Source organism: Euwallacea similis, chromosome 1, assembly GCF_039881205.1.
Source record: "Euwallacea similis isolate ESF13 chromosome 1, ESF131.1, whole genome shotgun sequence".
NCBI classification, from domain to species: Eukaryota; Metazoa; Arthropoda; class Insecta; order Coleoptera; family Curculionidae; genus Euwallacea; species Euwallacea similis.
Window position 1 is genome coordinate 9,761,595 of NC_089609.1, and position 16,868 is coordinate 9,778,462.

The following is a 16,868-nucleotide window of genomic DNA, read 5'->3' on the forward strand; positions in this document are numbered from 1 at the left end:
CTAATGTGAAATATGTTGAACGTTTTTATTGCTTTTTTCCGCACAAGACCGACAACAAAGTCTCTTGAACCCCTTCAAATGGCAATATCTTTGCAACAAATGAAATCCACAGTATTTGGATTCGTCCTCTTTGCATTCCCTTAATTTCCTTCCTTTGCAGAGCTTGTGGCTCTGCCTTATGAAATTTCCACAGGTTTTTCTTTGAGGAGGAGGTGGCTCGCCGCAGGTACCCCCCTCTGAGGCAGGACAGTAAGTAGTTCTGGAAGATATTCCTGTGCCACAGCTCACTGAACACTAGAAAAATGATATGTTATGACTGGAGTCTCTCTGACGTAGCGAATTCAGTGCTCATCTTCAATATTTACCTTAACTAATTTAAGTGATTATCTTCACTGTTTACATCTTTAACTATACTTCAATATATATAACGAAAATCTGTTTATTTTCACTGCAGAGATTTGTTTTTTTATTAAATATTGCCCTAACCCGATAAATATGTTAACACTTGGATTAAACACCGAAAGTTAAGGTGCCCCAAAGGTCTATTATTGGAACACCGTAATTAACACAAATATAAATAAACAATTTTTGTACATTTTTTTTTACCTCAGACCAATCGCTGTATTCCCAGTTGTAATAACAGGGAATTCTGTTGCATGGCCTCATAGCGATTAGAAGATCTCCAGTACATTTCCTTGGATCCACCATATATTTCCAGACATTTTCGTTTATGTTGTATTGGAGATCTACGGAATGAGCCACTGAGCTTGGAACGCAAAAGAGTTCCCTTTCTTGTACCCCAGAATTGCCACAAGTAGCACTGCAAGGCTCCCAATCACCTGGCACCCATTTAAACTCGCAACTAATGAACAATCATAAATAATCATTTAGATGCAGTTAGCTGCATCTTACCTGAATTGATTGCAAGTCTCAAATTCAGTAACAGGCTTCAGTAATAAAGAACAAAATTTACGTTTACTCAGTTTCCTCTCTTCGTTATCCCAACAACCAACAGTTTTCTGTCTTCGTCCTCCGCCACAGCTCACAGAACAGGGACCCCATCCTCCTTTAATCCACACAAATCGCTTGGAGGGGATTAGAAAGTTTTGGTGTATGGAGTATCGAGTATTAGAGGATACCTGGATACCTTCTAAGGCTTGTTTTGCTGAAGTTATGACCTTAAGAAAGGAAATGTATTTAAGTTTCTTGATATGATGGTGAAGAAAAAGTCATGTGAGGAACGGGTTTTTTTAACAACGTGGCGAATCGTTTTAACCATTTATGAACTCTCATCATAATATTTATTAATTTAAAGAATATGAAGATTATAAACATACAAGATTATAAAGAATGATCTTTAGTAATGGAAAAATGGCATTATGGCTTAAGACGGGACCGCTTTGTAACGTTTAAGTTTTGTTTGATGGTCTAACAACTGTCCAATTCTATTGACTTATTATACATTTCATAAGAATAAAACAAAGGAAATTAGCATTAAGTCTCATATTTTACATGTTTTAGTATAACAATATAATTTGAAGATATTCTTGACAACATGGTAAAACACTTTTGCGCATCTTAAAATAAATACATATGTGATTCGTGACATTACAGCGATGATTTATAGCAAGGTATTACAGTTTAGATAGTAGGTTTTAAAGGATGAAAATACTTACCAAAATAATCAGTTCTGACAAAATTGGCCCACTGGCCCATATACTGTGATAATTTCCAATTTTCCTGTAAAAAAAATTAGTCCCTTCAACAATTTTCGAGTGTACCGCGGTATTGGGTATGGTAACAGCATAACCCTTCTTTCTCCTATTCTTTAACACAAAAGCGATATTGGGAAATTCGCTGGAGCTCTGGAAAGTCACATTAGTGTCCACGTTGATGTGTCGAGCCATACGAGGCAGAATCGCGATCTTCTTCATCTCTAAAACGTTGAAAATATATGACGAATAATTCGAAAAAAAGTTAGTTGAAACCTTTCTTTAAAGTCTTTTCTAAGGTCACGTGTTTGTTGATGCAGCCGGACCCGTTACCTCCGCAAATACCGCATCTATCTCTTTTTAGAACTGAGTTTAGTTGTCCATCGCAACCGATCAAGAGACATGAACCCTAGACCATTAAACTACATAGTAAATCCTAGATTGAAACAATAAACAGCATACTTTAATGCATATTTTGTCCTCATTATCATAAGCACAAGGAGTCCCATCTGGTAAGTATTCATCCATTACAAGAACCTCTTTCCGCTCTTCACTTACGCAGGAGAATTTGCATTTTTTATTATCTATTTGTAAGAAAATATACTAAACAAAATACAGAATTTCTAATTCTCAAATACCCTCGAGGTTCTCATAAGGCAGCCAAGTGTCCCCCACACCAGCACCAGTAAAATTAAGAATTTTCGGCAACATCCTACATTGTTGGGCTCTTAAATCAACAAACTGATCCTTGCAAAGGGTTTTATTGCACAATCGAAACTCCTCATTAGAACCTTGGCAATTTTTACCCCCATATGAAGGTCTAAGATGCAACAATATGACATAAATTTATACTTATTTATTTCCCTAGAGGATTCCTACTTGGGATTATCACAAGATCGATATCGGTATTGCACTCCAATGCCGCAAGTTCTCGAGCAAGGCCCCCATAGGGCCCAAGGGCTCCAGCCGCCATGTTGAGGGTTAAGGGCCACTGGAATTCGGTCAGACCGCTGGGGGATGTCGCTGCAGTAGCCATTTATGCACCACTAAAAATTATTTTTTGCGGATTGAATTAGTTTTTAGGAAAGACTTTACCTTTCCAAAGCCGCACTCTGTGCCCTCAAGGGGAGGTCCTTTTTTGGTTTTGCATACCATGGGGTAGTCGGTGTGGCCGCACCAGAGATGGGAGCACGGTTCGATAATGTCGAAAGCTCTGCACATTAAGTACCTGGATTTAAAAATAAATATGTTTTTCTCGGTAATATGGTGAAGGAAAATTTAACTTTTAACTTTCAAAGTTAATGCAACTTAACAAATTCTCAATTTTAAACTCAAAAAAGTGTTTTTTTTTTATAAATTAGGAATTTTTAGCATTTACAAAGAAGTAGGTACAATTAAGGTGAAATAGGTAATTAAAATTATGTATTCCATTTAGAGTAAAATGTTTTTATTTGAAACAAAATCGATTTTGGCTTTAACCCTTACCCGAGAGCTGCTAGCTAAACGGAATGGTACCAAACAAAAAAATAATTATTATTCAATTTGCCTTTGGTGTCTGCCACGCTTTGGTAAACATGAAAACGGATTATCCTGGCAGCAAACATAATATGTGTGCGAATTTACCCATCCCCAAACTCCATTCGACATTGCTCGTCCATGCTGAAAGCCGTTTGTAGCGTGGCGTTTAGCTGAATCTCCTCTTTAAAACGTGGAGAGTTTGATAAGCACGTCCAATTGCTGAAAACTCAATCTAGCCTTCAATAATAAAATTAATTTTTGTTGGACTTTTTACCCGACTTTCTCGTTATACTCCCTTTTGGAACATGAAGACCAGGAAAATTTGCTGAAAGTTGCCGAAACCATCGAAGCCATCACGCTCCCTTCAGAGGCATCTTGGCTGCAATTGTTATTGGATTTTGTGTCTCCATCATGAGTTAATCCCAGCCTAAAAAACTCGGTAATTCACAGATAATTTCTCGTATACAGAGTGAGGTTTTTAAGCGTGTCACGTAATTATCTCTGTAATTATAGGTTTCAGAAAAAGAGTTTCAAATAAAGAAGGGGTTGTATGAAGAGGGAAAACTTTTCGAATTATCACTGTTCCGATTCAAGATCACCTTCAGGCTCTAATCAAGATCAACTTTGTTTTTTCAAATGGAAACCCCACATTTTTTTTTCAAGATCCTGATTTATTGTTGAAAACAAAAATTTTTTTATTAAATTAATAGTTTTGGAGCAAATAGACATTTTTGAAGAATTTCTCTTTCATCGAAAAATGTATCAATACATTCAACAGAAAGAATTAAAAAAATATTACAAATAGATGGTTTATCAATTTTTTTTCGACTCATAGTCTTACTCGCTTACAGTTTTACTTCAATTTTAGAATAATAAACATTTTAAAATGGCAGTGCGTTTTTCAAAAAACAAAAAAATTAAAATGATTTTTGCACATAGCAAATCAGGTAGAAATTCTATTGCAACTATATAGCTTTATGCCGAGCATTGCCTACAAAACGTAGTTCCATCCATCATGGACTTTTGTGAATAAAATTATGAGTCTATTTCGAGCAACAGGAAGTGTCGAAATGCAAAACAGAGTCCGCTTGAAGACTAGGGTTTAAAATGAAGACAATCAAATTAGTATTTTAGCTGCCGTTGTACTTGATTCTCATGTAGGTACTCGCCAGTTGGCTGGAAAGTCTGGTATATCACAAAGCAGTGAATGCAAAATTTTGAAAAATCATAAGTTTTACACTTACTACTTGTCTCTTCATCAAGAATTACATAGTGACGATTTTCAAAAGCGAATTATCTTTTGTATTTGGGCTCAAAGAAAAATCAGACAAAATGATGATTTTTTTCGAATGTGTTGTTTTCGGACGACTCTGAATTCACATATCATCGGCAAATTAATAGACACAACACGCATTACTAGGCCGTTGAAAATCCCTATTGGTTGCGAGAGGTGAAAAAACAGCGACTATGCACTGTAAATGTTTGGTGTGGCATTGTGGATAAACATTTAATTGGCTCTTTTTTTATCAATGGATACCTTAACGCTGCAAAGTATCTCGATTTTTTAACAAATGACTTGCCAATACATCTGAAAAAAATAAAGCTAAATCGACGAATAACTATGTGGTGTCAACATGACGGGTGCCCAATCCATTACGTAACATTTATTCGGGAAAAATTGGATAAAATGTTTCCCCAAAAGTGGATTGGTAGTGGTGGTATTATTAACTGGCCAGCACGTTCACCAGACTGAGCATCTCCAAATTTCTTTCTTTGGGGATACTTAAAAAAATTATCTATGTTGCAGTGTCATCAATTAATGAAAACACGAAAAAAATAATAAGAGTAACTTGCCGTAATATTCCACTAGAAACGTTTTTCAATATCCAACAGACATTTAAAAAGAGAATCGCTAAAAGCATTGAAGTAGAAGGACATCATTTTGAACATTTATTTGATTGAATTGTTCAAAAATAATATATTTTTTAAATTCTTTTTGTTAAATGTATTGATACAAATATTTTTTATTGAAAGAGAAATTTTTTAAAAATATCAATTTGTTCCAAAACTATCAATTTAATAAAAAAATGTTTCAAGTAAAAACGTATTAGTTTTCAACAATAAATCAGAATATATAAAAAAATGTGGGATTTCTATTTGAAAAAACAAAGTTAACTTTGATTACAGCCCGAAGGTGACCTTGAATCGAAACAGTGATAATACCAAAAGTTTCTCTCTTCATACAGCCCCTTCTTTATTTGAAACTTTTTTTCTAAAACTGATAACTTCAGAAATATTTATGTAACACACTTAAAAAACTCACCCTGTATTTACTCACATGTGAGCCATCTCGTGAGCTATAATAAAAGCACTAGTCAACCCCTCATCTTTATTCAAAGCACAGCTTCTCTTGGGGTCGCAAACACCCCCCACAGGGGCATAACCGGAAGGACCCCCAATATCTGACCTAATAATAAATAAATCCCTCTCAATAATCACGAGTAATCTTTATTAATTTACCTAGTCAACCAAATTGCCATATCATGTTTGGCCTGATCAGGCTTTAAAGACAAATGAAGCTTCTTGTTCCAGATGTTGACATTTTCCAGAGATTTCCGGGCATTTCCAGGACGGACAATGCCGTGTTTGCGATGTTCGTATAGTAACAGTCTGGATATTACCAGTTTAATGTTTGAGCCTAATGATGAGTCTTGATAAATCGCGCTCACCTATTCAAACAAGTATAAGTCAATATGGGTTTAAGCCAAGAAGTTTCATTTTAAAATCGAGAATTTTGGAAGCTTTAAAAGGGTGAAATTTAGACTCACAATGTTCATCAAAGCCAAAACATATTGCTGCACCTTATCTTTGCCGTGAAATGTTATGAGAGTGTGATCCACTCCTATTGCTATCTCCAACCATCGAGTGGGTAAAACGGCGCCGCTCCATGTATGAGCTAAAGAAATAACAAAAATCCAATATTTTGTTATCGAGAAATCATGTAAATCAGTGGAAAATCAGAATCGTCAAATTGTCAAGAAACTATTGGCGAATGGGGATCTTGACAATTTGGTGTGTGATTTTCTGGTAATTTTTATATGGATATGTACTGAAGTAACTAAATAAAAAATTAGCAAAAGCAAGCTGCGAGCAAAAATTGCGTCCTTCAAACTATCCCAAAATATCTATTTCTCTGGCAGAAACCTAAATTCACCAGATTGTCAAAAAAATGGACACACTTTTTTTGACAATCTACTGTGTATATTACTCTCGTAGAATCTATACGTAAGTCATTTTCCACTAGCAATTCCCTGTGGTTCTACACCTAAATTGTCAATAAAATGTTCTAATTGCTTTTCGCTTACAATGAGGTGCAGCTTTCATTAAATTAAAAATCTCCCTGAAGGAAAACTATTATAGCTAATGAAAAAATGCTATTGAAAAAATGCAATAATATAAATTTACCTTCGGTTATAACCGCAGACCAGGCAGTATCATAAAAATACCCATTTTCTTGTTCCTCGTCATCGTATTCCCCCAGGGTCCCTTTCCGCAAATACTCTAAGGGAATTTTGTCTCGACCGTGGTTATGAGGGTCATGGTCCGGTCGATGACTATGATGATAATCAAATTCGATATCTCCTTCGCTTTCATTTCCATGTATGTCAATTGTATCTCCGGTCAAATTGAACAACCAATCAGAATACCGAGCTGAACGTATAGGTCTCGTAGGAAAACTGCTTTTCTTCGTTCTGGGAAATTTCAAGTTAACTAATTGACTAAAGCCTCTTTGATGAGGATCTTACGAAGGATGCAAGGCGATTATGAAGCTCAATCAGGCGTGAACTTCACAGCTCGTTGATTTTAATTGCAACGTAGTTTTCGATAGTTTTATCACACTTGAAACATGCATATGTTATTGAACTGGTCCCTATAATGTCGAGCCTGATATTGTCATGCAAATTTATTACATAGTCTGGAATTGTATTTGAACGCAAATGCAAGCAAACTCCTCGTGATTTATTCCAGCGATGCCGCCCGTGACGGGCTCAATTCGTAACCGTGTTTTCTTTCAATTTGTGATAATGCCTCTGCCAATATTGGGGAGCAGTAATATTGTATTTTGCTCGAATAAGATCCTTTGAAGGACTTAAAGAAGTTATCAGGCAAGCTTTATTCGTAGAGGCAGTTCAGTAATACAAAATATCACCATTGGCATCAAAGGAAATAAAAAGGAGTGATTTCTAGGCATTTTTTGACGAGCAACATCTGCGTCCAAATTTACATTTAGCCTCGCTTTTGGGAAAAAAATGGCTGAAAATGGTTATTATATAGACGGGTCTATCTATACAAATGACGAAGCTATCATTTTTTCCACCAATATCAATTATTTATTTTGATCCTTATAAAAAGTACATACATCAGATTGTCAAGAAGACTGTACATAATTTCTTGACAATTTGATGAATGAAACATTTCTGAGAAAAGCTAAAGCAAACTCCACTTTTTTCCTCAGTTTTTTTCCTATCAAGTTCATTCCAGTTAATGTTCATGCCTACGTTGAATATCCCTTTCCATCAGTCCATGCATTCCTTATCGTGGATAAAAAACGCTTTCGATTCGATTCCCTACTCACGTTTTATACAATCTGTGCTCCGCATTGGTGCGATTGAATGGTTCAAAGAAATAAGAGAGTTTATTTATTTCGAAGTATCCGGTCAAGGAAGTTCTGCAAACAGAAACTGCGGCTCCGCTTGCCGTTCCGAGACTTTGGACAATTCCAGTTTTAAACTCGCATTTTACTCTATTGTCCTCTGTTGTGCCGTCAGCAGTTATCCACTCGGTTTTGAAATTTGTGGCGAAACGCAAATTGTCTACATGGAGTATTTGAGCCACATAGGATCTATCCAGAAAATTACTTACCATTGTTTGGGAAGAGTAATAGCCATTTGTCGATTTGAATGACCAGAACTTCTTGGTCAAAAAAGAATTCTTTGGATATTCTGGGTTTTACTAAAATATAGGTTTCCTGGTTCTGGATTAAAGGAGATGCATATTCTGCAACAAAACACTAAGCTTCGAAGAAATCCCCTCGCGATCGATATCCCATTAAGACCATTAACAACTATAATTAGAGAGGGCAGTAAAACAAACATGTCCTGTTTAATTGAACGACGTAAACCTATTAAGGCTCAAGTTTCGTGTGGATGTTCCGTGGACTAAAGATATGCAACTTCTCTAAACACTTAAAGGCAATTTGCTGGCTATTGAATGCCACATTGTACGATTCGAATTAAAATAACTTACCGATTTTGAGTATAACCAATAAAGCACTCAAGACGCAAACTACGAGCATACTAAGGCAGTTCTCGTCACATTAATAGCTGCAAAGAGCATTTTCGACTGGCTTTAATTGCCCCATTAATTTACTGGATGCAGTTATATCAACTCTGGCATTGGAATTGTTGCTTTTAAATGATTGGAATTTACTGTTAAAACTTTATTAATATATCTAAAAAAGCACGACACATTTCAGCGAGCCAGAAGTGCACAAAAGCTCTATTTTTAGACGCTCCGCTTCCAAAGTTGCAAAAATTGTGCTCGTCGCAGCAAGTTATGCAGGAATGCAGTTTCGTCCGTTCGCCGATAACAATGCAACCAGCTTCGCAAGTTTCTGAGCAGTTTCTTTGCAGGAGCCACAACTTTGGAGTTCCCGTCACTTCTTCGGTGCTCGTCGACATAGAGATACGTCTTACCTGCAAAGGAACAATTTTGGTACTTGGATAAAAGGCACAAGCAACTGAGTTTGGAAATTAAATTTCTTTGTGAAGTTGGAAGTCTCAATGTAATTGGGAAATCCGAATATCAGTGAGGTATTGTAGTTCTTTGCATCTAAGGCAACAGTATCTGAACGAAATATGTGTACGAAACCTACTTAATGGGGCTCGCAGCAAATTAATTGCTTTATATATAGGGTGGCCCAACTAAAACTTTGCACTTCGACTTTCAATATTTAAAATTGAAACATGTAAAAAAGCTTGGACCCGTCGATTTTTGGTTCGAGGGGGACAATTTTTTATTTTATTTTCAACCCCTGAACAAGGGTGACAATTACCCCCCAAAATTTTTGATGAGAGAGGGTGTCGACTGATACTTCATTTTAAAGGTAGTGGTACCTGAATTATAATCTCCAAGTCTAAAGTCGTTGACGTTATCCTCGTTGATATGACAGCTTGTCAAATTCTGTGAGGAAAAAGCTAAGAACTGCAGATTTCGAAATGAGAATAGGAAGACCTGTAAAAGTGAGATATTATTGAATCGTTTTGACAGCGGTTAGTTTTAATCCTCAAATTTGAAAGAATGCGTTTCTTAATTTGTAATTTTTTTCTTAAAAAGGGTGAGTTAATAAAAAAAGTGTTCACATTACATTTCTGATTCATTTATTAAATACTTGAAATAACCGTCTTTTAACTCCACAGAATAAAATAAATTTTGTTCAAAGCGTTGTCTTACGTTACGTAACATTTCGAGTGTAATTTAGTGGCATTCACGGATTATAGGATTAGGGGTAAAACTCACCTCCGTCAAAACGGTTTAGTGTTATCTCACTTTAAAAAGTCTTCCTACCCTCATTTTGAAGCGTGAAGCTCTTAATGTGATAAATTAATTATTAACTAAAACCTGTTTCCCCATAGATTTTTTTTAACTTGTAAGACATATCAGGATACACCTACTTTTAAAATAAGATATCACTCGACACCCCTTTTCATTAGAAATTTTGGGGGTAACTGTCATCCATGTTCAAAGGTGGAAATACAATAAAAAATTGTTTCCCTCGTATCAAAAATCGACGGGTCCGAGCGTTTTTATACCTTTTCATTTTAAACACTGAAAATAGAAGTGTAAAGTTTTCGTAGAACCTCCATGTATATGTTAGAAATTTATTAGTCCTTAAGTTTAAGAACATATCATTAGAAGCGATAATAAGATGAGAGGCTGATAGAGCTGTCTTGAAGATAAAGCACTACCAAACAAGGTTATTACTACTGACACAATTAAGTGGTCATATGTGGGATTTGTCCATGGGAAATCGGGACCAGCAGGTACTTCTCCCTTGGATCTGAAAGACCACCAGAACTGGGAAAAGTTAAGACAAACGAAATGAAAGACAGGCCGTTAAGAAATAGAAAGGCAGAAAAGTGGTCGAATAATAATGAATTCGTTAGTTTGTCTTGCTACTTTTACTTTTAAACAAATATAAGATTGTTAACTATGGAGAACATCTCTAATGTTACTCCGATATACATGGTGTAACTTAAGTAATGTCATTCATTTTAAGGGGTGACTCCTTGTCATATTTTATGAAAAAATGTCCATATAAACATGTGTCCTAACTTGCATCATTTTCGAAATACAGAGTGTCAAAGTTTATTAAAAAATCGATTTTTTATTAATTATTCAAAAAGTTTTATGCCAATTTTGATTAAACTTGGCATGTTTGTCAGTATTAATAAAGGGCTGCTTTTGATGTTATTATATTATTATATTTTAAATAATAATTCCAGTACCGTCGCAAATCGTTACCTGATTGATATTTATGGTGTGATTATTGTACGCTACCATTTTTTCTGAATTTGGTATTTGTATCAGATTAAACAATTAAAAATACAACTTTTTTGTTCTTTGACTTTTTTTGTGACTCGCTTAATTTTTGGGAAAGAAATAAAAACTTACTTGAGTTTGAACTCACATTCAAATACCGTTTTCAAAATTTCAATTTTCCGAACATAACCAAAAAAAAACTAAAAATTGGAGATTTCGTTTTTATTTTTTTTAAGAGTTATTTGACAAGGAAGCCCAAAATCATAAAAACATTTTCATTGCCCCTTTTTCTCAGCTACATGATGACGTCTTCAGATTTGCTATCCTACTATTTTTCTATCGAAAAATCCAATATGGCGCTTATTAGAAAAAATAAAGTGGATGATGGTAGCCGAAAGACGAAACATGGGAAATGGTCTTTAAATGAACTTGAATACAAATATGCTTATGTGCATCAGACGCCCCCTTTCATAATACGCAATGTTTGTTTGAAACTCTTTTAAATTTTAAATTTGGTTTCAAAAATAATCCCTTGAGTCACTTCAAATAAAACACCCTGTCGAGGAACAGAAACCTAAGTTTGAAAACAGGAGTGTAAATCTAAACAGCAAAAAAATAAGAAAAAGCCCTATTGAATAGGAGCAAGAAAAGTGGGACGAAAAACCCAAGAACAAATGGACAAGAAGGTTTATACCATAGCTGGATGGATGCGTAAACAAAGGACATGGGTTAATCAATTATTATTTGTTGCAATTTCTATCTGGACATGAGTACTTTGCTTAGTACTTGAGTAGATTCAACATAAAAAACTCTTATTCTGTTGGAACTGAGAAGAATGCGATTGTGCAGAGTACACATTTTTTGAGCGCGAGATATGGACCATAAATCGGCAATTGGGGGAAAACACGATAGAGAAAGCTTTGACGCCCAAAAACGTCGTTAACATAATGTTGGAGAGCAGGAAGAACTGGGAAACTGTTAATAAATGGATGAGGAACGTACTTAATCAGAAGGAACAAGAGAAGACTATAGGAAAGGTTGACGTAGGACAAACTTTAATCGACTAAAAGAGAATGAAAGTGAAATCCACCCCTCTCTCGAAGTAATGCCTTCCGGAAGTTCCAGGCGGGATCCAGGGTGAGGGGTGGTTGGGGGATAGACTGGAAACCAAGAGTCCCACACTCGGAGGCCGATTAACATCGTTCCACCAATGACCTCCGGAAGTGCAGGGTGGGGCAGAGCAACTTGCTTATTTGAATTTGGCGCCCTGAAACGATGATCGTTCCGAGGAGAGTGAGGGTAGATACATTCGAGAGGGAAAGGCGTAAAGTTGTAGCTCCGCTTAATTTAGTTAACATTATGGAGGGGACGAAGATAGAGCGCGCGTTCGCTGTCGAGGCACAATTTTTTAACGGTCCCTCAATCATCGCCTCGCAACGTGCATATAATATTGCGCCTCGTAGACCTGTTCTTAGCCGGCAGTCGATTGTTTTATGAGTAAACTTTAGGAAAATTGGTGATGTAACCAATGGCGAGGTCACCCCAAAATATTGACCTGGTAAGACTTTCTCTATTGCGATCCCTTCAGCGCTCTGCTCGCAAACATTCAACTACAGTAAGATTGTCTGCTCGTTTTTACCCAATGAGATAGATGTGGGAGATATATCGTTTCAGCACGAGAGCGTCACGGCACACACAGCACGTTTTGTCAATTACTGTTTTGTGACAATATTTCCTAAGACGTCTCATTTTGAGGGGCGATCTGCGTTGGCCAACAGGGTCGCCTGACTTAGTCCTTTGCGACTATATTTATGGAGGTGTCTAAAATTACTTGTTTATAACGATCGTCATCACTTGACTCACTTGAAATACAACATTCGCCACACCTAACGCAGTGTATTGAGAATAATGAACCCCACTTGTTTGATATCTTTAGAACTGTGTAAATATAAAATTTAAATGTTATAATTGATGCTATTCAAATAATTAAAAATACATCTGCATCACTTTTTTATTGAATGTCTAAATAACCAAATTGCTCCACTCTGTACGTAGCGTATTCCACCAACAAGCTACATACTAGAAAAAAGATTGGGAAAAGTTCAATTTCTTCATTGGAAAATCGAAAATTATAAGGAGAAAAAAATTAAATTGCGAAACGACACTCAGGAGCAAATGTGATGGCAAGAACACCCAAGGTGAAAAAAAGAGAAGATTTACACACACACACACACACTCTTAAGATCGAAGACATTGTGGGGAGAAGGTCTAGGGTAAATCCTACGCTACCCAATCGCTAGAAGACCAAACCGGGTGGCTTCATGGTATGTCTAGAAAGATTCTTTGGGTAAATGGGAATATATAGACATGTCGTAACAAAACATATCTGCTTTGCGGTTATTCCATTGCTAGTAATTAACTATTAAAGATAGATAAGTGAAAAAGAGTAGCCTGGCTATTCATCCCTTGTGTAGCCAACCCAGTATATCCCGACTAATAACTTGGATATCAGTAATTTGTGAATCCGACAGTATGGTAAACCTGATTGTTTTCCGATGGCGACTCAAGGAGTTCCATTTTAAATTTCTCCCGTTTTGGAATATTCATTCTCAATGACATTTTCAGCCTTAATCGATCAAACAAATCCTCCTCCCCTGGCAGAACGATTCAAATCCTCGAATGACCGATTTCGCCTAGTGTTTACTTTCACTGTTTGCAGTCCTCTATCCTCCCTTTTGATCCAGATTGGAAACTCCAATCAAATTACGAATTCCTGGTAGATCCTTGGTTAGATTAAGGCAGTAAAAAGGCAGTGTAGGACGTGGACTTTCATTCTCCATCTTTTCTCCACTGCCCTGCGAAGTTGCTTCTTTCTGTGCCATTGTGATTTTGTAAGGTTCTCTCTTGTGACTGTTTCAGCTTAGCTGACTGTCGACGATTGCCTAAAAGTACTGTGAAACCAGAAATTTCTCTAGGGTATTCTGGTTTTGGGTACTCTGTTTTGGAAACCCGTACTGAGGGTTTACTATCCTCTACCCCGGGTTTCCCTAATAGGACCCTGCTCTGCCTTGTTAGGATTGATAAGTAGTTCCATGTAACTCTAGCATGATTGTTCTATTACCCTACAAGTATCCATAATTTGCGTTCGATAGCAAGAATCACTAATTTCTGTTCTGATGATGCTTGCTAAATGGAACAACACTTCTTAAATGGACATAAGAGTGTTTAGTTACTTGTAGAGCATGATGAGTATACGCAGATTCTTTGCGTAAATGAAAACATGTATAGAAGCCAGTGGTAAACCAATATTTAACAATGATCAAAAAATGGTATATTCGATGGAAAAAACATTTTAAAGGAAAATAAGTAAATTGGACCAAATAGAAATCGAAAGCAACATTTCGCCTCTGGCAATACATGAGAGAAAATTAAATTTCCAGGAATTTTCCTTTTGAAACGCGCGGCGAGCGTTAATAATAATATTCAATGTATTGGTGCTTGTTCAGTCTTCAATAATTGTTTTCTTTCATGAAAATCCCTCGAATGGAAATTGATGTGGGAATCATAATATACAAAACCTCACCTGGCACTTTTTCTGTTCTTTCCCGCATTTCTGATGCAAATAACTGTAATTTCCAGCCAAATCCAAGCATTTCTCACCCTCAACCATGGAGTCGCATCGATAACACCAAAGGTCGTGCTGTTTTTCAGTTGCGGCCTTCGTTCGGTGTTGGGTTTCACTCGTATCTGAAACGAGATTTTCTGTAAGGCAAATGAGGTCACGTTCACTGATCCAGATTTCCTGCCAAACATTTTTAAAAAGTAAGTTAACTCGGGATTTATGTTTCGATGTTGTTAGTTAGTATTCTGTGATGCTGTAGCAGGAAATCCTAAGTAAGTCTCCTTGAGGAGAGACATCTTTGGAGCCTCAAAATAACGTAGGGCAAGTTAACTCTGTACTTACGTATAGCTTGGGAGCTTAGAAACTGAAATAAACACACCCACATTACTGCACACACTCTCATGTCTCGACAAACCCCATGTCTTTCCCCGGAAAAGTTTTAAGTCACAAATCGCATTTAGACTGCGGCCATATTTGCATCTGCAAACGTGGTGAATCTCAAAGAGCGCATGTCCCTTGCCCTACGTGTATCTTTCCAGGCTTTGCCTCCGTATCCAGGGCAACTCGGTGACGTCACGGGATCATTAAATTTGGTTCTTTTAGCACGGTTATTTTTAAGAAAACCTTTATGTGTGTCTTTCTAATGGATGAAACCATCATAGAACCTCTAATTATGGAAATGGGTTCTGCGTGGCTTGGTGATTGGCTGGGGAGTAATTACAGGGATTGTCTAATAATACTAATTACGAAACTCGATAATGAGCGTGAAACTTTCAAACCCTCGTCAAATTACATATGCAAAAAAGAAGCGTCTATGTGGCATTGGGGAAGTTCCAGCTTTAATCCATTGTAAACTATTGCAAAGCGTGAATGTGGTTGCATTTAAACTTCAGAACTAATCCTGATTTATACATGTACGGAAATTTGTATTGTTTACCCAACTCGAGCCGGTTTAATCTTTTATGTCTCTTGCAGTTTAGGTTCGGTGTTATCTCATCTTCTTGATTAAATGCTTAAGTCCCAAAAATTCCCCTCCCTCATAAAAGAAAAGAGATGCTAAGTAGAAGAGAATCCAAAGAAGTATTCCCAGTTTTTAATGGGCTCGTTAACAAATCCCGGTATTTCTTAAGATGCTGTTACAGTTAAATTTGGATACAAGGGAGCAACCTTAATCATTCGTAAACAATCAAACGAGGGGATTTGCCTGCCGACTCTAAACTTTCACTTGTTAAACGTTTGTTTGGCATGGGAAATCAGCAGGTTTAGATTGTGTTCCTTCGCCCTTTCGTCTTCATTTTGAATTTCCGGAGTAAACTTGAATGTAAATAAAACTGTAAAATTCACGGAATGGGGCTAGAAATCGAATTGTATAGTATTGAAACAGATGTTCGATAAATTGAACCAAATCTATTAACTCTCTTTTAATTTTATGATTTGTTTAAGACCGATACATTAGTCCTGGCAACTTTCTCGAGAGGAAGTAAAAGTAATGACAGAATATTGGTCAATTTGGTAGTTTCCATAGAAATTATCCCCCAGGTAAAGTTGCCAGCACATTGATTTAGTGTCCTTTCCGCAAGAATCCAAGGCGTCTTTTTTTAAGTATCTACGACCTCTAAATCCATTAACTCGTTTTCACAATCATAATTTACCGAAATCTCCAAATCTCTATTCTCGACACCTTCACTTCTTTCGATTTGTCGATTTGAACATTTATTTGAATTTTTCGGCCAATCACAATAGACTGACAAATTAGTGATTGGCTACTCAAAACAGGCGAAGGTATCTCTTGGAGAAAGCTTATAACAACATAAAACACTGGTACTGAAATTGTGTGTCTAGACGGCACTAGCTATGGTGGCAAATGAAACGCAGCAATGGAGGCTAATAATGACAATTCGGCTAAAAACAGTTTAAATTTCTGTGAACATTTCTTAAAAAACACTTTTTAGTAACATCTCTAGTCATACGGGATTCATATCCATGACATTTAGTGAGTAGAATTAAAATTGAGGCAAAGAAAGGTCAACCCACTTGCAAAACTACTATTGTACTAATTTGTGCTCAATAGGGTTTTAGCCCAGTGTGTCCATACGAGATCTTATACTCATTCAGGGTTGCCAACAGTATTAGCATAGAACATATTATTACTAAAATGAGAAAATATTGTACTGAAACAGTACAATTATACAATTCAATGTGATGAAATTTTGAATCCTGTTCCATCCATGCTTCAGATCAACATTCAATCCAGCTTAAACCTCATTACGCCTAATCCACAGTATCTAAACTGCGTGCTTCCAGGAAATACTAATTTCAACTAAGCGTATGCATTAATGGGACAGAATTCGTGACAGCTATTATAACGTCGTCTGGAAGCCCAATCCAGAAGCGGCGGATCTTCCTTCCCTCGT

General features: G+C 36.6%; 2 protein-coding genes across 2 annotated transcripts; both read right to left on the bottom strand.

Annotated features, from left to right (window-relative positions):
* On the bottom strand, positions 1-8,727 carry LOC136413296 (A disintegrin and metalloproteinase with thrombospondin motifs 3-like). The gene is made up of 18 exons (XM_066396804.1): positions 8,538-8,727; positions 8,154-8,288; positions 7,867-8,104; positions 6,696-6,982; positions 6,059-6,186; positions 5,751-5,959; positions 5,569-5,697; positions 3,505-3,657; positions 3,336-3,449; positions 2,808-2,940; positions 2,592-2,758; positions 2,351-2,532; positions 2,175-2,296; positions 1,989-2,121; positions 1,677-1,936; positions 913-1,178; positions 607-862; positions 1-294 (listed from the first exon to the last, which is right to left on the bottom strand). The coding sequence occupies exons 1-18, from the start codon at positions 8,584-8,586 to the stop codon at positions 1-3; spliced, it is 3,255 nt and encodes a 1,084-aa protein (XP_066252901.1). The 5' UTR covers positions 8,587-8,727.
* Positions 8,716-14,945, bottom strand: LOC136419999 (uncharacterized). Its single transcript, XM_066406622.1, has 3 exons — positions 14,797-14,945; positions 14,416-14,579; positions 8,716-8,986 (listed from the first exon to the last, which is right to left on the bottom strand). Exons 1-3 carry the CDS (start codon positions 14,855-14,857, stop codon positions 8,723-8,725), a joined length of 489 nt encoding a protein of 162 aa, XP_066262719.1. The 5' UTR covers positions 14,858-14,945; the 3' UTR covers positions 8,716-8,722.
* Positions 14,946-16,868: the final 1,923 nt, after the last annotated feature.

Coding starts and splice junctions, on each gene's coding strand:
- LOC136413296 (XM_066396804.1), bottom strand. CDS start 8,586: ATGCTCGTAGTTTGCGTCTTGAGTGCTTTATTGGTTATACTCAAAATC. Junction 5,960..6,058: donor TTTTGGCTTTGATGAACATT/GTGAGTCTAAAT, acceptor TTGTTTGAATAG/GTGAGCGCGATTTATCAAGA. Junction 2,122..2,174: donor AGGACAAAATATGCATTAAA/GTATGCTGTTTA, acceptor TTAATGGTCTAG/GGTTCATGTCTCTTGATCGG.
- LOC136419999 (XM_066406622.1), bottom strand. CDS start 14,857: ATGAGAGTGTGTGCAGTAATGTGGGTGTGTTTATTTCAGTTTCTAAGC. Junction 14,580..14,796: donor TCTAAGCTCCCAAGCTATAC/GTAAGTACAGAG, acceptor ATCTCGTTTCAG/ATACGAGTGAAACCCAACAC. Junction 8,987..14,415: donor AAGAACAGAAAAAGTGCCAG/GTGAGGTTTTGT, acceptor GTTCCTTTGCAG/GTAAGACGTATCTCTATGTC.